Here is a 24,694-nt window from a genome sequence, read left to right as displayed (position 1 = left end):
TTGTTGCGCCTTGCACCCACTTCCCACCAGACTGGGAGCTCTTCTCAGACAAACCTCACACTGAGGATCTCAGCCACTCAACAAATGTTTATAGAAGTAGAAATTAAAGTTACTGCTGCCTAAACTCTCCTGTGTCTTACCTTAATAACAGCCCATTAAAAGTGATAGCCCAGCTTCATCCGACAGGAGGGATAGGCCATTCACCTTCCAAGGCCAGACACTCATCCACTTATTGCTGGGACACTACAGTGCTAAGCGGGGGAGGGGCAGGGGGCAGAAACGTAGTGCAGTAAAATCCAATATATGGGTTTTTTTAAGGCTATACTGCATATACTGTACTTAGATACTATTGTCTAAGCAATAGAGCATATCTAGAATAATACACAAGAAACTGTTAACAGTGCATGATTCTGCATAATGGGTACAGGCTGGGAGGTGACGTAGGGGCTTCTGTTTTCCATTCTACACCTTTCTGTGATGTCGAGATCTTTGTCATGAGTCTGTCACTCATGTGACACTAAAATAAGACACTAAACTGAATCTTATGATTACATTTTAAATGAACCAATTCAATGGTTCATTTAGGTCAATGTTACCCCAAAACACACTCTAGGGTCTTACTAGAATGTTCATAGCAGTGTCATTAGTAATAGCAAAAACTAGAAATTGCCTAAAAGTCCATTAACAGTAAATTGGATGAGTCACCTTTAATATATTCATACAATGGGATACTATACAGCAGAGAATGAATGACACACAATTCCACACGACAGCACGAATGTCTCTGCCAAATACAATGTTGAAGAAAAGAAGCCAGACATGGAAGAGTATGTACTATAGGATTCTATCTATATAAAGTACAAAAACAGGCAAGATTGATCTATGATAGTAGAAGCCAGAATGGTGGCTACCTTTGTGGGGAGGGGGGAGAGGGACTTAGTGAGGAGAATGGGGCATGAGGGGGTTTTTTGGGAGCAGGAAGCTGATAATGTTCTGTCTTATAATCCAGGTCTGCATGCACAGAGGCTCTTGCTTTGTAAAAATATGATTTGTGTACCTGCCTATCTAGATGTTACACTTCAGTAAAAAGTAAACAAACACACAAAATAGGTCACAATTGAGATGTCTGAGCATTCCCTTACGCCAAGCTGACAACCTCTCTTAAGGGGCGGATGCCGACCTTCCGGCCTCCTAGATATTCAGCAACGGGACAGGGGAGACGGAGCCAAGCTGTGCTCCCTACAGCACTTGCGTCCTGCCCCAAGTCAGAGCCCAAGGGGCAGGTGAGAGACGACTAGCAAGAATCACGGTGGAGGAGGGCCAGGAGAGGACACGGCTTGTTTTCGAACACTCTGATTGTTTGGCTTCGTGTGGCAATCAGGGGGAGGGCTGCCCCAGGGTGAAAGGGCAGGCTGATGCCCGATTGAAGCCAGGTGACCAAATCCACTGATGGGGCATCTCACCTGGGGGCTCCCTTACCAGCTGGCCATACTTGATCTTTCCTTTTGTCCAACTCAAAATAAATACAGCCCCCTCCACAGGCCTGACAGAGCTGAAGCAGAGGTGGGTGCTTAACAAACCAAGCCAAGAACTGAAAGAACCGCCCTCCTTACCACCCGCTCTCCAGCTGCCACGTTGAAGCAGGCCCATGAGAGAATCCACATTCCAGCCCCGCCAGCCTGCTCTTCCCTTGGGGCCAACGGGCGATGCCAAAGTGAGGCCTCGCAGAGCTTGAGGCGGGCAAGTTCTGAGTTAGCCTGCTACTCACACTTGGGGGTGCTAAACTGAGAATGTCACAGTGTTAACCCCTGGCCATACACAACTCCCCACTAACGCATACAAGGAAGCAAAAAGAGGCCTCTGGTCAAAATAGACTTTGCCAAGTCTACACATTCAACTTCATCCACTTCCCCATTGGAGGGGCCCTTTAGCTCTCACTCAGAACCCACGGACTCTTTCTCTACGCCCAATTCTACCTCACGTGGTTTGCTGCTTTCCGAGCCCTTGGCGAGCAGAAGCAGAAAATTACGGTAGACGTGAAGGGCTGCGGGAGAAGCATGTTCTTGACATATTGAGAAGTTCTTATTGACAACCTAACGTGGAAAAGGAGTAAGGGAACTTTAAAGATAAGACACAGGATTCCCCCCAAGCTGCAGCAGCCTGAGTCTCCTTCACGTGAGGACACGCAATCCTTCTTGGGCCTCAGAGGTAAAATTGGATGCCGTCATGTGACTGGTTCAATGAACAGGCATCTCTGTCCTGTATGGTCACACGGAAGGGCCCAGGAGGCTCGGGAACGACAGTGCGCAGTGCATCGTGGGGATGCCACTGCAGAGCTCGACTCCTTTCTGAAGGCTGTGGGAAACCATAGGAAGTTTCCAAAGATTTCCACCCTACTGTGTGTGTGTGTGTGTGTGTGTGTGTGTGTGTGTGTGTGTTTTAAGTTTTGGGCTTAAGGGAGAAATCCCTCAGCCACCAGGAATCTAAATATGACATATGCGGGGTACCTGGGTGGCTCAGTCGGTTAAGTGTCGGACTATTGATTTCGGCTCAGGTCATGATCTCATGGTTCGGGAGTTTGAGCCCTGCATCAGACTCTGTGCTGACAGAGCAGAGCCTGACTGGGACTGTCTCTCTCTCTCTCTCTCTCTCTGACCCTCTCCTGCTCTCTCTCTCTCTCTCAAAATAAATAAATAAAACTTTTAAAAAAAATCATTAAATATGACATGTGCCCCTTGAGGGTAGATGCTTTATAAAATCTAAGAATTCAAGTTAGGAGGAGGAAGCAGGAGAGAGGATGTTCTCAAGCTTAGGAAATGAGCCAGGAGAAGACTAACGTTCCAGGAGGCCAGTTGGTCAGAGGCCTGGCTTGCTCCTTCATAACTATAAAAGCTCAGATATATTTTTTAACCTCTCACTTTGACCCTCACTTTTCACAGCTGCAAATTGGGTATCGGTACTGCCTCTGAGGAGGGTCGGGAATATTAAATAAGATGACGTCTGTGAAGCTTTAGCGTAGAGCCTGGCATACAGGGGATGCGCCATGAAGGTAACTTCCATTCTCTTTCTAAAGTGGCCTTAATGGAGACCAAGTCTTGCTGACCCAGGATGATAATTCCCAGGTCACGTGGGGGTTACTGGAGCAAGTTCCCGAGGAAGCACAGGGACTTCCATGGGAGTGGCAAGGTGAAGGCAGGGTGAAGGAAATCAACAGAGGGAGATTGCAGGAACTTAGACCTCATGTTGACACGTTTTGGAGTGAGGACTCTGTGTAAGTAAGATCCTCATCAGCTCCTGACTCCAACTCCAACTCTTACATCTTAGGCAAATTACCTAACCTCTCCGTGCCTCAGCTTCCCCATCTGTAAAATAGGGATAATAATGGTGTCTCCATCACAGGTTGGTAGAAGAATCAAGTGGGTCACTATAAGCCAATCCCCTAACGGGCCCGGCACAGCTAAGTGCTCCTTCAGTGCTGGCCGTGGTCATTCCCCTTCCTTCCCCGGGGCCGAGGCAGCCCAGCGGAGTGGGTAATGGTGGGATCCGGAGGGGCCCCATTAGGTACCCTCTCCCTCTCGCCGTGTGCTGGCTCTGTGACCTGGAGTGATTTATGTAACCTTCCTGTACCGAAAATTCCTCATCTGTGAAAAGTGGAGGTGATAATAATAGGACCTCCCTCAGAGGACTGTTGTTGGGACTAAATGTGCTAACACATGTGAAGGGTTTGGAAAAGTGTCTGGCTCATATTAAGCACTCAGTAAATGTCAGCTGTTATTATTCCCTGGCTATAAGGAACCCTGTATGCAATATGGCCCCTATTTGCTTAAAGAGACATTGAATCTAAAACATTTTCTTTCCTCTCCTCTGTTTTGAGGGTATTTACTCCTGAATTTTAGAAGATGTGCTAGCCAAAGGGAGTTCTTCGTCTCTCCCTTGAAGACGAAACAAACAAGCATTTCCTTACCTTTTTGACATTGTCTGCAAGTCCCTTCCTCCTACTAATACCACAATGGAAAAGGGCCCCAGGGACCATGTAGCCCACAAGGAGGCCTCTTCACGTGGCTACACTCACCACAACAGTTCTAACAGAGGAAGAAGAAGCAGTTTCCCAGTGTGAGGGACAAAGAGCCGGACACAGACACATTTCCCACTGCCATTTTGGCAATCAGCTGGAGGCAGGATTGCCCGCCTTAAACTTTAACTTACTTTTGGAATTGTAGGGAAAACTTTAAAAGCTGTCCTCTAAGGGAAACAGAAATTTTCAGGCTTGGGGCAAGGGACTTCTTTTTTCCATCCTTCCATGCTGTTTCCCTGAAGACAGACTGCAAATTGAAGAACAAGGCAAGAGTTATCCTATTGTAATTAAGTGAGTTTTGCTACCACTGGAGGACAATAGCTATGTTGACACGAGATGAGCCTTCCAGAGGCTAATTGCTCTTTACGTTATCTTTTGCAGTCCCTTTACTCTCCTGGAGCAGAAGAAATGGTACATTAGAACACATGCTGAACCAAACTTCCAATAAATAATGTTTTGAGGAGGAAAGACTCAATGTACTAGACAAAGAACTTCTAAATACTGACCCTTAATTCTTATAAAGCAAAGATAACCAGAGAAGATGGAGAGTGGGATGGGGATGGGAGCAGAGGACATAAATCATCAAGAAGGAGAAGCAGAAGAAAAGAAGGAAGAGACATGAAGGAAAAACATCAGAAACACTAAACAAAAAGGAACCAACTCTGAGCCCAGGACTCAGCCTGATGAGATGGGTCATCATGAGTTATACCCTCACGGCTCACACGAGAGCCATGGTGCCTGGGCCCAGGGACCTCCCTGTCCAACACAAGCTCCAAATTCCAGAATCTTAGAGCTAGAACACTCTTAGAGCTAGAACACTCCTCTGAGTTCATCTCTCACCCCCAGGGCAGTGGTTCCTCTGCACTACCCCTAAATCTTTCCATGTAACTTTGTCCTGTGGCAGGACACTCATTACCAGTGGGAGTGTTCCTTCACGGGGCCACTCTAAACATCCCAAATCCTTCCTAATGATCTAGCTTTATCATGTAGAAGACTAAAATCTGCTTCCCTGTGATATCAACCAGTTCCGTCCTCCACCATTTGGAGTTCAAATGATATTTCCTGGTGGTTTGCCGAGGTACAGGCTATTTCTCCCACATACAGACTCTGGGGCCTGCCTGCCTTAGTTCTCACCCAGGTTCAGCATCCTACAAGCTCTGTGGCCATTGGCAAGTGACTTAATCTCTCTGTGCCTCAGTTTCTCATCACAAGATGCAGATAGTAGCTGTAGCGACCACTCCAGCACTACTATTATGAGCATTAAGGGAGATAATCCGTGGAGAATTGTATGTGGCATGAACAAGTGATATATTAAGCGCTCAGTAAATTCCAGCTGCTGAACTGTGCAATAGATTGGAGGATCTTCTAAGACAAAGACTAGATTTTATTCATCTCCGTAACATTTTTGCCTAGCCCGGGGTCTGGCTGAGTATTTGGTACAAAATCAATGTTTACCAGTTGAATAACCAAATGTTTAATTGGCAGTAACTCTATTCTGGTGTAAATCCCTATACGTGATCTCGTGTCTGCGACAACCTTCTTATAAAAACCCATCCCCCAACTTTTCCACTGTCCCTAATTTAGCCACTCTTTATTACTACTTAATCCTGAAATACCAACTTCTCTTCCCAAGGTGGGCTGGAGGGCTTTGCCTTGAGGCAAAGGTCACGAGTCACATTCCAGGTACCCAGACCAAGACTGACCCTGTGGAGGAAGTTGCTGGGAAATGTCCACTGTTTCCCCGTAACCAGAGTCACACTGTGATTGAGGTACTAAGGCTAATATGGTAAGGATTTGTGGAGAGGGCTGCAGGCCTTCGGGAGGGCTGGGGCGTGAGAGACAGACTGAAGTGAAGAGGAATAGGAAAGTTCTTCTGGAGAAACTAGATCAGAAAGCAGAAGAAGATGGGGTGGGATGGAGGTGGGGTGGAGGCAGCCCAGGCTGGGCGGGAAGAAGATGGGTGGCTAACTTGGGTTGGGAGTTTAGCTGGATAGAAAAAGCCCTCGGGGCTGGTAGCAACCAGTTGGAAGCACAGCAGAACTAGGGTAAAATTTCCGGCCACCAAACAGAAATAGCACTACCTGGGGAATGAAGAGAGGCGCTAAGGGAAAAACTACTAGAGCTGGGATCAGAAGCAAAATGCTCTACTAGGAAATTAAGTATCATGGAACTGCTTGTTAAAAGTTCAGAGCACGTTCCCACGCATCAGCTCATGCCCACTCCAGTCTCTCGCAAAGCCAGTAGCTCACACCCTGCCAGTGCTGGGCCCAGGACTCAATCAAGGTACTCCAGGTCCCTTTGCTGAAGCCCAACATTTCTTGGACTATAAATGACCAACCAAGTGGCTTCTCTCTTTAAGATACACAAATGGAAGCAGAAAAGAAGGTGGGCAAATTGTGACTTAAAATGTTTTTTGGTGGGGATATGCCTGGGTGGCTCAGTTGGTTAAGCATCTGACCCTTGATTTCAGCTCAGGTCATGATCTCGTAGTTCCTGAGATGAAGTCCCTGCATTGGTTTCTGTGCTGACAGTGCTGGAGCCTGCTTGGGATTCTCTCTCTGCCTCTTCCCAGAGTGCGCTCTGTCTCTCAAAATAAATAAATAAACATGAAAATAAATTAAAAAATTTTTTTTCTAAAAAACCACACTGCATTCCTCATGAATGTTGTGGGGAGGGGGGGCAGAAGCCCCACAGTTGGCTACCCTGGGACCTCCTTCACTAGGGCTTTCTCCTAACTTGATGTCTTTCCTCCCTATTCACTGGGTGAATGGTGGTAGGGCACCCCAGCATCCTGGGGGAGCGCAGAGCTGCCCCCAGCCTTCACAGAAGTGGGTAGCAAGGGCAGAGAGGGGAGAGGATTGCTTATTTGTTTCCTGGAACACCCTGTTAAGAATCTCAGCAATTGCAGTTAGTGCCCGATCGTTTGGCAAGCGGAGTAGCTTCTCGTCGTTCCCAGCTGCACGGGATCTAATTCGCAAATGCACCATCTTGCATTCAACACTTAAATGGAAAACAAGCAGCCCCGGAAGGGAGGCAGGCGGTCGAACTCTGCAGGCCCGTTTCGGAGGGATTTATGTTTCTAGGTCGGGTGCTGCCGTCCGCGGAGAGGATTTCTTTGAGCGCCGACCCTCTCTCATCTCGTCTGGGCTCCAGAACTCACTCTGGCGGAGGTTGTAAACTGCAATTAAACATGGGGAGAAAACGGAATTTAGTTGGGCCTTAGGCCTTGCCAGTATAAAATAGTACCTAAAATCTATTTGAGAGCTCAGATTTTAAAGGGAGATACTGCTTATTCTTCCTCACTGGAAACCTGGTTAAAGGAAATTAAGGCCTCTCTTAAAGGTAACTAAGATTAGAGGGCTCGGTTTCCGTTTTCTGTGTTTCTGTGGGCCGAACGCCCAGGTCGGTCAGCGAGTTTCTCTCTGGGTGGAATGACGAATTCCTCTCGCCTGAATTCTAAAATGATAACTTTGCTTGGTGCTGCAGCTGCGAACGTCTGGCGCCCAGCGACCCATCCAGGCGGTGGCATTGCGGGGGGTGGGGGTTGGGGGGGTGGAGAAGTAGGGGTAAATGGGGACGGGGAAGAGCCATCCCTCGGTGAAAAGTTGGGAGAGCTGATAGGAGGAAAGTAAACGTGACTCTTATTGGCTTCGGCCCCTTTAAGTGCTTCACTGACTCAGCTAAGCTTCCCCCTCAGGTCGCGTTTTTTATGAATGAAAAACGTCCTTACATTCATTATATAAACAAGCCTGTGCTGATTGGCCAATGGCCCCCGGTGCATAAATTATGTAAAACAGACCCCTGAGGGGGTGGGAAGGGAGGCAATATTAACCAATGGGAACTGGAGTTGATGGGGCGTCTTGGTTGGATTTGCCCGCAGACAGGGTAAACAAGACGTGATGGACAGGCGCTGGGGCGGCCTCGGACCAATGAGAACCAGGCTGAGCTAGGACTGCGGGCCAATGGTGACGGGCGGAGCAGCAGGCCCCAGGGGGCCGGGCCAGCGCTCCAGCCTGGTTGGCAGCTGCGGCGCAGAGTCCAGCCGCTGGTGCGCGGAGCGGTTCAGCGTCCCCGGAGCGGTTCGGCCCAGCCATTCGCCCAGGCGCCCAGGCCCGGTGCGCGCGTGCGTGAGCGCGCCTGCGCCCCGGGGCCGCTGCAACGGGAGGAAAGCGGCTGCCTCAGGTGAGGGGGCGTCGAGGAGGCAGGGGGGCATCGGGGTGTCCTGGAACGGGTCCGAAGGGCCCAGCCCGGTGAGAGTTCACTGGCTGATTCAGAATCCTCAAAGTCGGGGTGCACTTTCTATCTCAACTGAGCCACCCCCCGAGCCGGGCGCCCCCTCCTCTCGTGGCCCGGTCCGGTTCGGTTTCTGGGAGGAGGTGAGGGGGCTAACGGTTCCAGAGAGCGCAGAGAGCGGGTTTCCGCACGTCGCCCCGAGGCGCGTCCGGGTGCAAGATGCGGGGGCTCCTGGGTGCGGATGGGGGGGGGGGCGGTGCAGAGTTGCGGGGCTTTACCATCTCTGGAGGTCTGAGAACCCGGGGGAGACTTGGAGGCTCGCGAGAAGAGACGCCCGGCGGAGCTTTGCAGTGGAGAGGAGGGGGCGGGAAGCAGCTTGAAGGTGGAATATTTGAGAGGTGATGTCCCCCAAAGCACCGGGAGGGGTTAAGTGACACAGGCATGTGCAGCCTGAGGGGTTGGGGGTTGGCCAGGAACTTAGGCAGGCCTTGCAAGTTTCAAATTGTGGAAAGTGGACACTCAATCCCCCAACTCCCACCCCCAGCAGCTTGAGGGCGTCAGGCTGCACCGCGGTTCTCGAGAAATCGGGGAGCATCGGAGCAGCGGCCTGGGAATAGTGGGGAAAACGGGTGCGGGGGGGGGGATGGAGAGATGCTGGAGCCTTGCATTGGATTAGGGATCTGTCCGCATTTTCAGAGAGGAGACCTCTGGGGGGAACCGAACTCCTATTGAGGAGCAGTGCCAAGGAGAGATGTTTGGAGGTTTGGAGGGCTGGGGGCATTGGAAGAGGTTGGTAGCGCCCCGCGCCGCAGCTCGGTTTTATGAATGTGGATGACTTTATGAATGAAGCGGGTTTCTTTCGTTGGCTCGTTGCTCCCTGCGGCTTTTTTTTTTTTTTTCTATCCCTTTTTGTGAATGAAGCATTGAGCTTTCTTCTTAAATCGCTGGGGTGAGGGGCCTGCGTCGGAGGCTGGGCGTGCGTTGGGAGTGGGGGCGGGGGTGCATCTGAAGGAGTTTTCATGAATGGGGAAGGCTGGGAATTGGGTGGAAGTGTGTCTTGTTTTGTGAATGGGGCCCAGCGCGAAGGATCCAGTTACAGCCTTTACCTGATGTGGCGGCCGCGGCTCGCTCTCCCATTCATAAAACCAGGCCCGCTGCGCGCCGCGGGGGAGGGGCCTCGATCGCGCCGCTGCGCCGCGTTAAAGTTTTCCTGGGGGCACCGGGAAGGGGGGACCACAAAGGAAGTGGCTTAAACTCCCTTAAGGTTTTTTAAAAAATTATACTTTGAACACGATTTTCCTAGCCCTTGAACTCTGAGAGCTGCTTTAAACATCCTCGGTGCCTCTTTTGGGTTCGCTTATGGTAGCTTCTCTCTTTTACTTGATTTTTGAAAAGGTATTTTTGCTCTTACTGGTGAAGTATTTTGCAATTGATTTCATCGTGAGGCTCTGAAAACATGTCCCCCTTCGGATCTTTTCCCCGTTGTCCCCTTTCCCCATAGATATTTACAGAATTTCTAAGGTCACAATTTAATCTGACAGATTTTGAAAGATACAGAGGACTCACTTTCATGGCCCTGAACTCACTGCCGATGTTTCTCAGATTTTCTCTACGGGTTGGTGACATTTGAGAAAGAGGCTTTATTCTGAACGTTTAGCGCTGTTTGGAAGGCACGCAGGCAGGCTAACGGGAGTGTTTTTCTAGGAAATTATGGACTGTATGCAGTTTTGCTCCTCTCCTTCTTTCTCTTTGACTTTGAAAATACCTGATTACTTGGGCCCCAGTGCTGAGAGGACGTTGGCCATGAAGGGTTTTCTTGTACCCTGCTCACTTAAAAAAATTGATGTTGTCCACAAAGTGAAAAACACACTGGATGGAATTGCCCACGGAGAGAAAGTTCCCTTTTAAAAAATTGTATACAAGGCAAACAAAAGAATTATCCTTAAGCATTTTGCATTGTTTAGAGATGGGGTAAATGAAATTCCTGTTTTCTCCATTTTTTTGATTTAACTGCATCTCTATTTGGAGAATGAAACAAAGTGTTTGGGAAGATGGTACCTTCCTGAAATTGTTACTTGATGCCTCCCAAATTAGAAAATAGTTCCCTCCTTTCCATTTTGACCTTCAACCTGTTTTCCTAGCTGCAAGACTGGACAGTGCTGAAACAAGTTTAATTTTTTTTTTTTTTGGCAAGTTTGAGGAAAATTGACTTCACCATAAGAAACAAACTGAATTTTCTTTACATGGATCTTTTGCTTTTAATGTTTGTTTTTAAAGACCTGTGGTAAAGATGCATTTAAAATATGTGTGGTGGAATTTAGTTTCCTTTATCCCTTAGTTTTCGTAGCTATCTTATTTATTTTAGAAATTGGTGGTGTCATAGATATTTCTGTAAGTTGCCATAGGAGTATTTGTGACATGACAGACACAATATCTGTTTGCACAGAAGATTTAGGTTTTAAAAGAGTGTTGTGTGAAGATTAAGTATACTTCTGATCGATATATCCCTGGAACTATATGCGGTGTTTTACCACTGACCTACAAACTACTTTTAGAAACACTATGTATGTCAGATTCTTAATTGCCAATAATTTGGAATGCTTAAACCCATTTTCTCTACTTCCTGTCACTGTACTGTCAAGAATGAACTTATTTAAAAAAAAGAAAAAAAAAGACCTAACATTACCAATGCCCAGGAGAATCTTCTATTGGAGAGAATCTTGAAATCACCCTTTTATAATGAAAATAAGGGGTTTGGGGCTTTGTTTATATGGGGAGCAGTTAGTAGCAGGTAACTTACCATGTTAATGATAAGAGAGAGAGGGAACAATAGCTAGGTAAATCGATGTGACTCGAAGTACGTGAAGAACCTTTGATGCCCTTAACCAAGAGAACTTTTAGTCTGTAAAGCTCACACCTTGAGCAGGCTTTAAGTACCTCAGAGAAAGGTAGTAATTTTGCACAACCCCTAAAGAAAGCAATAGTAATTACTTCATTTCTCTTCCCATCCCCCCTCTCAGTTAAAATCTCCCAAATTCATATTACAGGAGGACCCCTTTCCTCCCAGAAATTACTCAATGCTGAAACCTTTCAAAGTGATATTAGAGGCGTTGGAAGCACCATGGATGGGTTTTATGATCAGCAAGTCCCTTTTATGGTCCCAGGGGTAAGTTTATGTGGCTTTGGTTTGTTTTGTTCCCCCTCTTCGAATATGAATCTTCTCCTTATTGGGTTAGTGGCACAACCCCCTTTTTTGACCCCTTTCTTACCCTTGAGCCTTCACTGTCTTTTGGCCTCTTTCAGAAATCTCGGTCAGAGGAATGTAGAGGGCGGCCTGTGATTGACAGAAAGAGGAAGTTTTTGGACACAGATCTGGCCCATGATTCTGAAGGTAGTGAAGCTTTCCCTTGGGGCTGTGGCTTCCTCCAAAGGCCCTCTGTGCACAGCCCTCTGTGAACGGAGCGCAGACTCGCCCTCAGTCTTCTGCCCCCGCCCCCACCCCCACCCCCAGGAGTTCTCATGCTGGTGTCTTCTGTTTTCAATTCCAGAGTTGTTTCAGGATCTCAGTCAACTTCAAGAGGCTTGGTTAGCTGAAGGCAAGTTTCTTGGCTGTCTGAGTTTCCATAGAAAACATTTTCCTGTGCTTTTTAATAAAACTTCAAGGTCTAAAATAAAAAATCTCTTTTCCAGCACAAGTTCCTGATGATGAACAGTTTGTCCCAGATTTCCAGTCTGATAACTGTAAGTACCTTTCTGGTGGCGGCACATTTGTTCTGAAAATGTTTGGTCTTGGAACATCCATGCGTGGAAAAACTCTTTTCGGCTGTCGCCAGCATATTTGGACAGTGGAATGCATTTAGTTTCTTTTAGTAATTCAAAGTTAACCCCCAAAACTTTTGTTTCATTCTTTGTTGGAGTTATTTCTAAACTGCTTTTATTCTATTGCAGGTGAGATTTACTGAACACAGTTTCATCCTAAATTTCTTTTTGCCTAAGAATATTGCAAGGCTTCAAACTCAAAATTATAAATCGATTGACATTATATATATAAGATGTTGGCCTTAGCATCCATTAACCAGACATTATTATATGGTGTTTTTTGTTTGTTTTATAAATTAAGTCCTTGATGCAGATCATGAACCTGACATTCTTTCTCTTTTAAAAGGTGCAGAAAATAGTTAATGGAAGATTCCAGTTAATTGTAGCTTCCCCACATGTTGTCAATTTTGTTTCTACTTCTGGGTTGACAGAGGGTGGTCACGGCGTGACCTGATTTACCCTTATTTTTCATACAGTTGTCAGGACTTTATCTTTCAGAGGGGAGTGAAAACTTTTTCTTCAAATGGTCATTAAGTGCTCCTATCATTGCAATCCCAAATGCAGCAGGAAGCTCAAAAGATGGCTCTGGGCACTGGTAAGGACATGGTTAGCTTTGCACTGATCTTTCGGGGCTGTCCTCAACAGGTTTGGGAGCTTTTATGGTCTAGGCAGAGCTATCAAGGACAAAGCCGGCTGATGAAATGTGAGTGGCACAGGGCAGCTCTAGAGAGCATTAGTCACTGGCGAGTGAGCAGGTTTAAGAGAGGCCTGGAGAAAACGTTGCCTCTCTTGAGAGTTGCATCATAGAGAAATTCATGTCTCTTAGTCATAGTTTATAATAGCAAACACCTGAGCCAGGCAAGGATTCGATTTCTCATTTTGCACCAACAAATTTCTTCCTGGCTTTGTTTTTTTGTTTTATCGTGTGTGTGTGTGTGTGTGTGTGTGTGTAAATGCCACTGGAAAGAGGGGGTATCTTTGTATTGAAGTAAAAGCTGGGTGTTCTGAGTCATTAGATGAAAGACCAGATGGACCATCTAAACATTCTTTAATGAGAGACCTCCTTTTCAAGGCACAATGCCATGAAACCTTTAAAGGGGATAAACTATAACCCACAGATGCATAGTTACCTTAGCGTTGTCACAGCTTGCTATAGTTGTTTTCTATAGGAAAGTAAGTGCATGCTAATTATTGCCCTTTGATTGCTTTCAAGTGATTGGGAAGCTTGCCACTAAAAGGCTAAAGATAACCCAGATGTGTGTGTGTGTGTGTGTGTGTGTGTGTGTGTGTGTGTGTTGCAAGATAAAAGACAGGATTTGTAATCCCACTTTGTTCTGTGTTGACAATTTGGCCCAGCCTTTCCCGTTTCTGCTCAGAGCAGCAGAAACTGCAGCCTGGGAGCTTTCTTGGCAGAAGTTCTTTGAAATGCTTTTATGACACTTCTGTTTGTTTCTCCGTAACCCAAAGAGTTAAAAGGGAGATGAGGTGACTGCATTCAAATTTATTTTATGTAACTGAAGCAAAGGTAGACTCTTGAGAGAAAGATGTCCGTAAACAAGATTTATATTTGGAGAGATGTTAGGCTAAAGAGAAGGAATCAATAAATGTGTTTTGTTTGGCTCCTTAGAAGTAATTCCTGCTCAACGAATAGAATGTGCTAAACTCTAATTAAATTGCCATACATACCTACCTAAAATGGACATGCTTTGGGAGATATTTCTGCTTACCAAGTGTGATGTGTTTTTTACTTTGTTTGCATTTTGCTTTAACTTCTTCAGGTTGAGCTTTTCTGGACTTTAAGGATAAAACAGATGGTTGAGAAGCCTCAAAAAATCTGTTAATAATTCTTTCCCCCTCTCTGACTCTTATTTTGGGAGATAGAGCCTTAAGAAGGATAGCTTCAAATAGATCACCTGGCCTTAGAGGTTAGGTAAAAATACAAGTGTGGGGTGGGATGTCTTTGAGCTGTTCATCCTTACTGTTAAGTGCGACTGGTTTGCCTTCGGTTGTGGATGGCCAGTGTAGGTGCATGGGAGCTGGCAGAGCCTTGGGCTGGGCTTACTCCCGGTAGCACATGTCACAGCCTTGGATTGTGGATTAACTTTCACTGTAGTCACCTTCTGGAAGAGCCCATGACTATGCCAGGGGAGGGGGGAGAAACTCACTCAAATTTAATAAAATCTTATGAGTTGATTTGAATCAGCCAATCAATGAACTATAAACCAAACTTGCACTTGCCCAGGAAAACAAACCTTTTCCCTGTAGTTGCAAAAGCATTTGTAACAAGTATGTTTCTGTGGCCTGCCACTGATTATAGTCTACCTTTCCTTTTAACGATCATTTGATTACTGTGTGTGTGTGTGTGTGTGTGTGTGTGTGTGTGTAAGAGAGAGAGAGAGGCAGTGAGAGTCTGTGTATGTATGTATGAGAGAAAAAGAAATACTAAGTAATCTGGGTAATTGTTTTTATTTCAGAATGTCAATTTTGAAGATTATAGCTTACTTTTTTCAGTAAGTGCTATGAGCTCAGCTTCTAAAGAGATTATATTTTGTAAGTTTTCCAGATTTGGGTTCCTACCCATAGGCATCCATCCATAAGTGTTATTTGAATAAATGAAACCATTGTTGTCTTCTAGAAATGTTCAGCTTACTTCTAGCTGTATAGATTTCACTTTACGTCACAAATACAGACATTAGTAAAGCATCCCCCTTTGGAAACTCTTAAAGGTCAAATTCAAGGGAACAGAAAGGACAGCCTGTAGACCATAGGAGTTCTACCGGTGTCCCCCATTGTTCCTTGGTCCTGAGAAGTAACCTTGAAGACTGGATTGCTTGTGCTGCAAGTCCCTTGTAGAGATAGTCTTGCCCAACTCCTTCATTTTATTGAGGGGCTAATATAAGGTCCAGGTAACTGGAGAGACTGGTGGTTTGAGGCAAATGGAGAGGTTAGGTGAAATGAAGAGGAAAATGTTATACAATAAGATCCTTAAAGAAACTGTCATGAAGCTGCAGACCCAGGGGGTATTGGCATGTACAGGTGAGTTCTGGGCTCTCCCTCATTATTTCAAAGACCTAGAGCCAGCACTCAGGAAAGACTCAGGGAGACTGCCGGCTACCCAGTCTGACACCTCAGATTTCTTCATTCCATGATGCTGAGAGACGGATTAAATATCTTGGTGCTTTGAGTATTTCTATCTAGGATTTGGAAGAAAGAGACCTATAAAACAGAAAAATTATAAAACTGACATCTTTTCTGCAAGACACCTTAATGTGCATACAGATAAAGCTGTGTGTATATATCTTATATAAATAAGTGTGTGAATGCATGTATATCTATATAAATGTGTGTGTAGTTAGATATGTATATTAACACACAGAGTTACAAACCAGGAAATCTGGGTCAGCAGTTAGATGTGTGTACATTTTTACCACACACTTTCATAGAATTAACTATAAATCAAAGCCATGGATAAGATTGGAACTCAAAGAGCTTAGATTTGTGGGGGGCTTACATTAATTTTTCTGGGCTAAATGCTTGGGCATTTAAGGATATTACTAGATTTTAGCATATATTCATAGTAGTATTTTTTAAATGCAGATTTCAGTTCTAATTTTGTTTTTAATCTCATGCATTTGTTTCAATTGTGATATTGTGAATATTTAACTGTCAGCATCTTGAACAACAAAAATATTTTACACTGGGGAAAAAAGCATGATAAAAATCTTATTTTAAAACCATGGCCTCTGGGGGCACCTGGGTGGCTCAGTCAGTTGAGCAACCGACTTCGGCTCAGGTCATGATCTCACAGCTCGTGAGTTCAAGCCCCACGTCGGTCTCTGTGCTGACAGCTCAGAGCCTGGAGCCTGCTTCAGATTCTGTGTCTCCCTCTCTCTTCCCCCCTAACCCACTCACATTCTGTCTCTGCCTCTCTCAAAAATAAATAAACATTAAAAAAATTTTTTTAAATAAAGAAAATAAAACCATGGCTTCCATAGCAAATATAATTTAGAGAATTGTTGGAAAATCCAAATGACCTTATTTTCCCCTTGAAGTGTTCTTTTTAGATCTGTGTTTCAAAAAGAATTTGGACCGACTGAAGGAAGTACTAGTAATTTCCTAAGGACTGGCTAATTAACTGATAAAATCGACTTTTCATAAATACATTGTAATAGGTGGCTGGGAAAATAGAATGAACTGTTATGGCAGCCCTTGATCCTAAAACACATTGATCTTAATCTTGTTTCAATATGAGATTATTCAACTGGATTTTTTTTTTTTTTTACTACATATGAAATTAACATAGTAGAGGCAGTGCCTTCCTTTTGTAAAGGGCACATCATTTTGGACCCAGTTTGTAACAAAACTCTGGGTTTACTTTCTGTGTGGCCTTGGGCCATTTTTATTTGAAAAGATCATCCCAAATTCTTTTTGTTATGGAAAGTAAGAAAACAACAGTGGGCACTTTGAAAATAAGAGATTTGAAGGAGTCAAGGCTATCAGTTTGTCTTTTTCAAGAGCTCTGGAGAGTTCTGAAGGTAGAAGACATAAGAGGGCTACATCCAGGAAGCCAGAGGGATATGTGGGGGGGGGGGGGAGAGGTTATTTGACTCCAGGCTACAGTGTAACTTTCAAAGTCTTTGTTAGCTAGCCCACTACCTTACCACTGAGAGGGTGCTAAGTGACTTGAAATCCTTCCTGTTTTGATAGCCAGCCTCCAAGATCCTTAGACCAGGACTCTTAAGGATCCAAGACCTAGAGTTCCCGGTTACCTAAGAGAGCCATATGTTCACAGAGAATCCATTTTATCTCATTTTAATTCAGTCAGGCGTACTGCAACCAGTGAATTTTTCTCTTCCTCTTCGATGTCTTACAGCTCTTAGCCCTCTAATAAGACCCAGTAACCTTCCCAGTCCTTTGTGCTTGGCAAGAAAGACTTGGGATGGGGAATTACATGTGTGTCTGCCCCAGGCAGATCGCTTATGTAGATTCCAGAGGTAACAAAATCCTGGTAGCAATTGAGAAATTACCATCTATCCCCAGTTTTCAGCATTCTTTACTCTTATAAGATTAAGACGTAGATAGCATGATAAAGCTGAGAATTTGTATTATCTGCCATTTCTACCATCTAAGAGTATCATTGTTTTAATTTCAGTCCCAGGAAAAAACGGTGGTGGTGGTGGGGTTGGGTGGGGTGTGGGATTCTCTACCCAGAGACTGTACCCTCCACATGTTTCTCCAGTTTCAGTGGTGGTAAAGTACCTCCAGGCTCAGAGGCTGACAGCCCCCTCTCAGGCACATGGCTGCCCTTGAGGCAGCTTGGGCCCCATCTGTGCCCTGGCACACAGTGCTTCTCCTCTTGGAATCCAAGGAGCTCAGAGTCTTGTCATGTTGCAGCTCCCAGCTCTTGGACAAGTGCCAGGCATGCTGATGCCAGTACCGGATTAGGTTGCTTTTTTAAAAATTCATTTTGTGAACTCATCAAGCTCATTTAACAGAGGCTTTGGTCGTCGGTTTCTGTCATTGTCCCAGCCTTCTGAGAGGCTCAGCTTAAAGGAGGGGCCGTAGTGTAGATGCTGGCCCCTAGTGTAGATACTGGTGGGCGCGTGTGAATGTGCGTGTGCGTGTGTGTGTGTGTGTGTGTGTGTGTGTGTGTAACCACAATATAAGAACACCTTTAGGCTTGGCAGGTAGATGACAATGGAGTAGCAGCTCCTCTCAAGGAGAAGAGCCCCTCTATAGCAAATAAAGGGGGCTCCCCTGCCCAGGAGGAGGAAGCGTCTGGGGGAAAGCGGCAGTGTAGGGTGCAAAGACTCCAGGGAGAAAGATAAGATCTAGCTATCAAGAGGCCAGGAGTTTGCCACTGGTCTGCAGAGCAGCCAAGGCACCAAATGGGGATTCTGTGGTCAGAAAAACTATAGAGGAATGCTTCCCATGTCTCCATCTGGGTTCACTAGTGTTGGTAATGGGGGCAGGCAATGAGAAGAGGTAAACAGAAGGTATTTGAAAATAGCCAAATGTGTTATGGTAAAAAGGAAACAACCCATGTGCTAATTTACCTCCTGGATTTGATTTTCATAAAGTAGTATGCTTTTCTTGCAATAAACTCTGGCTGTCAGACTGGCTTTATCAGATCTCCTTCAGGGTAATTATTGAAAAGTTGGGAAAAATTCTCGAAGAAACCTAACCAGTTTTTAGACTTGTACTTTGCGTTGTCCTTGGAGTAGTTTTCACCCGCCAACCCCAGATACTCATGCTCTTCCCTTTTGATGTCTCTTGGGCATGGTATGTGTGTGTGTGTGTGTGTGTGTGTGTGTGTGTGAGCACGCACAGATTATAAACCTTCCAAGCCCGATGTGAAACCAGTAAAAGAACTGTGAAGCTGTTCGTAATAGGTGGCTTGCACCCTCCCCCCTCTGCAGCCAGAGAATCTAGTAGTGTCTCCAGAGACCCTCTCCCTTGGGGAGGATGCCAGGTGGCTCCTGATGTAGCTATTGGCAGTGAATGGAAAAGCAGGGAGTCTGGAAAGGCTGAGTTCCATAGAGAGCTGTCCTCTAATACAAACCAGCTTGCCCCCGGGAGGCAGGAGAAATACCTGTGAAGTCTGTTTCTCTCAGCTGGTAGCTATAGTCAGATTCTGAACAGGGCAGCACTGGATAGTTTTCTTTTGCCAGAGGGCACTTGCTGACCTTACAGCTGACTTGCACATCCTTGCAGATTTCAGATTTCAGCCAGGGTCTTGGCCATCTGAATCTTAGGGAGGATGCAGAGCAGGCAGGCGCCTGCAGTGTCTGAATTTCTTACATAAACACAGCGCACTGGGCGAGCAAGCGTCCCTGTGGCGACAGCTGGGCTCTGTTCCGTCTGCCCCAGCGAGCTGAGCTGCTGAGTCCCCCTCTTGCCTGAATGGAGCATTCCAAATTGGTTGTGAATGGAGGGCGGGGCTCCCTTGCAGACTTTTTCAATGAATAACCAGACCCTATTGTGCAGCCTGTGGAAAAACAACCAACTCAAACAACACTGGGACTGTTAGAAATATGCTTGTGATTGGCAGCTTGGAGAACCTCCAAAATTAGTTTCCTTTGGCTTCCCCGCTGCTCCCTGTTCTCCGAGCCTGGGCTTAATGAGCCCGGGCTTAATGGGGTTCCAGTTTTCTTTTAAGTGCTGGCTTTAACCCCGCCACTGCCAGGCTGCCGGCCTGGGCTTCTGGGGTAGGGCTGCTACTGCCCAATGAGGCCGCCCGCCTCTCTTTGTCTCTGTTTGTCTCTGTAGCTGTCTAAAGGGGGTGCTAATAGGAGAGGGTGGTTTAGCTTCCCTGGAGAGAGAGGTGTTGAGACTTGATCCAAGGATATTACCCTTTTATCTCCTGCTTGCCGTGGGGCTGTGGCTTTAGCTCCCAGTGAAGATTGCTGCCTGCGCTTCCCCTCCAAGCTCCAGCCTCGCCTCTGGGACTGAAGCTCGGGTGTTTGCCTGCCACAGCACAGCAGAGGTCTCCTGCTCAGGCTTACATTTGGACTTGGGAATGACAAAGCTGTAATTTCCCTACTCCTTGGCCTTCTCTGTCCTGTTTCATTTGCCACTGTGGTCGGATACATGTCATTTTAAAATGATACTTCCCAGACTGTTACTCAGCTACGGGGGAGCTTCACTCCGGCTGTGACCCTTCCGCTGGGCACTCATCAAATGCCTTGTCTCCTCAAATGAACATCACAGGAAGTACCAGAAAGAACCCAGCCTCTGTGCAACCTCAAAACCCGAGAGGCCTCCTCCCCTGAAGTGAGGCCAGGTTCTAGGGGTCTGCTTGCCTCAGCTGCACCCACCTGAGACATCCTCCACCATCTTGGCCAACAGCTCACAGACACGTGCGGTCAGGACAAGGGCCGTGCGGGCTAAATCAGGGCCACCGGATAAGCATGAAAAGGACAATCCGTGAAAAAGCAACCCAAAACTTAGTAGTAATGATTCAGTGCAGCTGCCTCAGGGTTTTAAAGAGCTCTTCTGAGTTCCTATCCCTCATCCTCACCACTGAGATGAGACTGTTGCATTTGTGTTTTGCTATAACGTGGTGTTTTTTTTTTTTTTCCCTGAAATATTTCCCTCGCTATAAATTGGGCCTGCAGGAATGTCTTCCTTTCCCCATTAAAAAAAGAACAGGCCTGGGCAGATTGTTCTTTTGTGAGAGACTTTGAAACCTCTCAGGAGGTAACCCTAGATATCAGCTGTGTAAGAGGATGCTGATATCTGTGCTTCTCCGGAGGGGCTGAGGAGGACTTCAGCTTACATAAACACTTTTCAGCTGAGTGCCTGGAAATGCTTTGTGACTGCCTGAAAGGGCACTTAATGAGGGTCCTTTATACTTTTCCCATAGAAAAGGTAGAATAGACGAGGAGGCTGTGTCTTCTACGTGGCTGCAGGCCCACAGTAAAGACCAGATCCTGGAGTGCCTACCCCAAGTGTTGAAATCTGAATCTTAATAGAGAATAATTTAGTGGTGATGACATCACAGTGACGAGGGCTACTCAAGTCAGAAGATTTCTGCCCCTCAATTCCTTTCCCTCTCCAAGGAATCTTTCTTGAGGAATAAGGAAAAAGCAGCATAGGGTTTTAATGTCTTCTGTATTTTGATGAATATTAAACTTAGTCCCTGCTTCCCGACTCACATTCTTGTTGAAACAGGAAACAATTTCTCTTAGGCTCTAAGTGTCTCCAAAAGCAGAGAATCCCTGTGCTACGTTTCTTTATAACTGCTGGAGCCATAGCACTGAGCACTGCACACAGCCACTACTTGGTGAATGCATTTTGCACACCAGCCCGCTCTCTGTTATGAACCCTTCCCACTCCCGTCTTTCAACAGCCCCCAACACCAGCCTCTAACCGCTTAGAGCAGTAGAGGATCTCAAAACCCCAGTTCTGAGAGTCCTTGGGATGACCTCAGAGATAAATAGGAAAAAAACTAGTTAGGACTAGTTCTCATTTTCTGATTCCTCCTTCAAACACATCCTCAAGCCAACTCTTCCCAGGCTGCATTTAGACTTTGTGCAGCTAATGCTATGTTTCCCAGTAAAACTGCATGTGCTACAGAACAAGTCACAGTGTAGGCACCCTTGACGCACTTGCCCAGTTTCTGCTTTTAGGAGGAGGGCCATAGATAGAACAGTTCTCGGAGAAGCTGATTTCCTAATTTCTCTAGAGTTGGGATTTTCTCCTGTCAGATTTTAAGTTTGAAGTCAAAGATGAAATTGTCCACAGTGCCTAAGTCCCACTTAAAAGACTTTTTAATGATAATAAAAGTATTATTAGCACTTTTCTTTAATGCTGGCTTAGAGAAGAATCATGTAAATTGGGAATAAATTATAAGAGGGATGTTGAAGAAGGTTTAGTTTTGCATTTTTTTCACCATTCAGGAAAAATGCCCTGTTTCCCCTTTTCTTGCTGGTGTGTTGCCCGATGAGCAGCTCTCCGTGGTAAAATCTGCTATCGTTGACATAAGGCCCACAGTAGAGGAAGCCATCCTGTCATCTCTGCTGCAAAGGCTCTCAGTATTTATTTACTTAAAAAAATTTTTTAAGTATTTTCATTTATTTATTTAAGTAGGTTCCACACCCAGTGTGGAGCCCAATATGGGGCTTGAACTCACGACCTGGAGATTGGGACCTGATCTCATATCAAGAGTAGGATGCGTAACCAACTGAGCCACCCGGGCACCCCACAAAGGCTCTCTTTAGACCTATTTCTCGTAAATGAAAAGTAAATAAATAAGTTGTCTGTCATATTGGCAAAAGTCGAATATTAAAATTCTTTGAACAGCTGCCCCAGGAAAGGAATTAATAAGAACAATGTTCAAATTTTCCTTTTGGGGCAAGGAGGCCAGTCAGCTACCTTTTTATCCTACTACCCTCTGTCTGTGTTCTGTTTTTTGTTTTTTAATTTGAGAAAGAGAGAGCTTGAGTGGGGGACAGGGACTGAGGGAGGGAGGAAGAGAATCTTAAGCAGGCTCCACACTCAGCACGGAGCCCCAATGCAGGGCTCGCTCCCACGACCCTGGGATCATGACCCGAGCTGAAATCAAGAGTTAGATGCTCAACCGACTGAGCCACCCAGGTGCTCCTTCCTGCTGGTCTCTTAAGCTTGAAACTAACCAAATGCCCCAGGTGGAAGCCAGTTCTCCAGGCTGTGGGTCTAAAAAAGCCCCACCCCGTGGTAGTTGTAACGGGGTGGTGCATTTAAAGCCAGAAGAACCGCTTATTTTTATCCTGACTCTCCTCTGAGTCAGCTCTGTACACTCGCATAAGCCTTTTACTTGACTGTCAGATGCTTTGGTTTCTCCACGGCCCACAAATTTGGGGATGTGACACATTTATGCAATTAGATATATTCGTTCTGTGAAAGAGCCTCATATCTGTTAATACACAAGCCCTCCTTCAAAGTTGGGCCAGTTCTTTTCGAATCTCCTTGTCGTCTAATTTCTAACTCTTCTATTCAAGGCCTCTGGGTTTCCATTTTCAAATTCTAAAGTAACAATTCTAAATTGTTGGGATAAATGCGTCCTTTGAAGAGAAGGAACTACCCAGATCCAGGCTGTTACAAAAATAATACTGTGGTATGGAGAATGTGACCCTGAAGTAAACCTGCAACTAATTTCATCTGTGTCAAAACAACAACAACTCTGCTACCGTTGCCATTAAATTATCTTCCTTCTTTGATAGCAGGTTTTCTGTTTGGAAATGGCTATTCGGAAGATTTGCAATTTTGTGCTGAGGACAAGAGGGAGCTGTTCCGTGATAGACACTTGTTCTTACCCACAGTTTCCCATCTGTGAATCAGGACGTTCCTTATTCAGTACCTACCTCCAAAGTGGGTTCCTCCTCCTAACACCACCACTTCTTTTAAGGAGGATTCATATACGGAATCGATTTCCTTGTGTTTCAGCCAGATTTAGAATAGAAACCTTTAAAAATCACCTGTGTCGTTATGGTTATACTGACAGAGGTAAAGAAAGGACAAGATCAGTATCCCAAATTCCGTTTAGCAACTGGTCCTCCCAGATGACCAGAGAAAGACATGACAAGCCAACTTTTTACCCTGGCAAACTCTGCTCAGGACCACAGGTCAGCCGTGAGGACTCTTGCTCCTAAGGCCTATAACAGGCCATTATCGACCTGAGCTCTTCCCGGGGCCCACTCAGCCTTTGCCGGTGGAGAGTAGCTTCCAGCCCCTTGCAAGAGAAGACAGAAATAGCTCTGAGGATCACTTCTGCTCTTCTGAGCCAAAGCTGTCCCCCTCGCTGTCTCTCCTATAGAACTTGGGTGTCATCCTTGACTTGGATCACATTTTCTCCTCTCTGGAGGGGGAGTAAAGAGGCAGGGGAAGCCTTGAGCCCCCGCCTGGAGGCTAGGGTGCCTCACGCCCCCATATTCTGAGCGGTCGGCCTGAGAGGTAATACAGTTGTGCGTTACACAGTGACCTCCCAAAATGACTTTCGTGGGCGAAATTTAGTTTTTCATCTTAGGGCGAGTAGTATTTCGGTTGGTGATTTGATTCTGAGATACCATGTGCTAGTTCTGCCAGCCAGCTGCTGCCATTGCTGGAAGAGACCGGGGAAGAAGGGGGAGGGGAGGGGGGCCATTTATTTGCGGGATGTTGTAATCGTTGAGCTGAGCCTAGCAGAGGCAAACCTCCAAACCACCCCCTTCCCCTCCCCATTATATGAAGTCACTAGATGATATAAACATTATAGTTCAAATAATACGATCCCAACAGTAGAAAACACCCCAATAAAGCCCTTTCCTGTGAAGCATAATCCCTGTCAAGTCAATCCCCCTTTCCTACAGAGAAACTTAAAACCTCTTGTAAGTGTAAAACCACCGTGGTTTTTTTTCTCTTCTTTTTTTTTTTTTTTTTTTTTTTTTTTCCTGCTTTTACCCTAGCCAGAAGGGCTTTGTGTGAGGGTCTAACAGAAGCTACAGGCTGGGGGGGGCCCCTTGAGCTGGAACTGCAGATGTGGTTCAGCATCCTTGGAACTAGATTTCTCTGTAGTTGAATCTGTCTCGTATCATACATTCCACATTCCAGGGAGTAGTGAGGGCATAAAATGCCATAACGCCGGCCCTATACAAAACAAAATTTAGAAACCCTTCGCTTTCCAGAGCCAGTGTGAGCACTGCAGCATCCTGTCACTGATCTGATGCCAATCCTGTGTACAGCCAGCCTTTCCCCAGAGAAAGCAATGTTCTGCAAGCTCCACGTGTATCCATGGCACGGCCTAGACCCATGTTGCCGTCAGCTCCAGTCCCTAGAGATTTAGGGATATCCAAGGTAAACAGAAAATGGAAGAGGGGCTTACACAGCCTGGCTTCATGGTTTTAACTGCCTCGTGGTATCAATTCTGTTGTCTGATTTGAAACCCAGGTGGAAGAAGTTCTATCAATAACTCTAATTCCTGTACCCTGGGAGGAATTCTACTGCCTTTGCAGGTGGCCACTTAGAGATATTTCAGATACCACTCTCCACTAAAGCTATTTATACATTTTCAAAGTTGGGCCAGTTCTTTTCTAAGCTCCTTTTCCTCCC

At 45.9% G+C, this 24,694-nt stretch overlaps 1 protein-coding gene across 1 annotated transcript in view; it reads left to right on the top strand.

Moving 5' to 3' along the window:
• The first annotated feature begins 8,206 nt into the window (after window positions 1-8,206).
• The window catches only part of ETV5 (ETS variant transcription factor 5), a 59,998-nt gene continuing 43,510 nt past the window's right edge, over window positions 8,207-24,694 (top strand). The window contains exons 1-5 of the mRNA XM_030330121.1: window positions 8,207-8,257; window positions 11,356-11,474; window positions 11,612-11,699; window positions 11,857-11,904; window positions 11,999-12,049. Coding sequence (XP_030185981.1) covers window positions 11,430-11,474; window positions 11,612-11,699; window positions 11,857-11,904; window positions 11,999-12,049 — 232 coding nt within the window. The 5' untranslated portion in view covers window positions 8,207-8,257; window positions 11,356-11,429. The remainder of the gene's footprint in view (window positions 8,258-11,355; window positions 11,475-11,611; window positions 11,700-11,856; window positions 11,905-11,998; window positions 12,050-24,694) is intronic.

The sequence above is a fragment of the Lynx canadensis genome, chromosome C2 (genome assembly GCF_007474595.2).
Source record: "Lynx canadensis isolate LIC74 chromosome C2, mLynCan4.pri.v2, whole genome shotgun sequence".
Classification (NCBI taxonomy): domain Eukaryota; kingdom Metazoa; phylum Chordata; class Mammalia; order Carnivora; family Felidae; genus Lynx; species Lynx canadensis.
The sequence above is the reverse complement of the archived record's forward strand: the minus strand, read 5'-3'. Positions and strand labels throughout refer to the sequence as shown.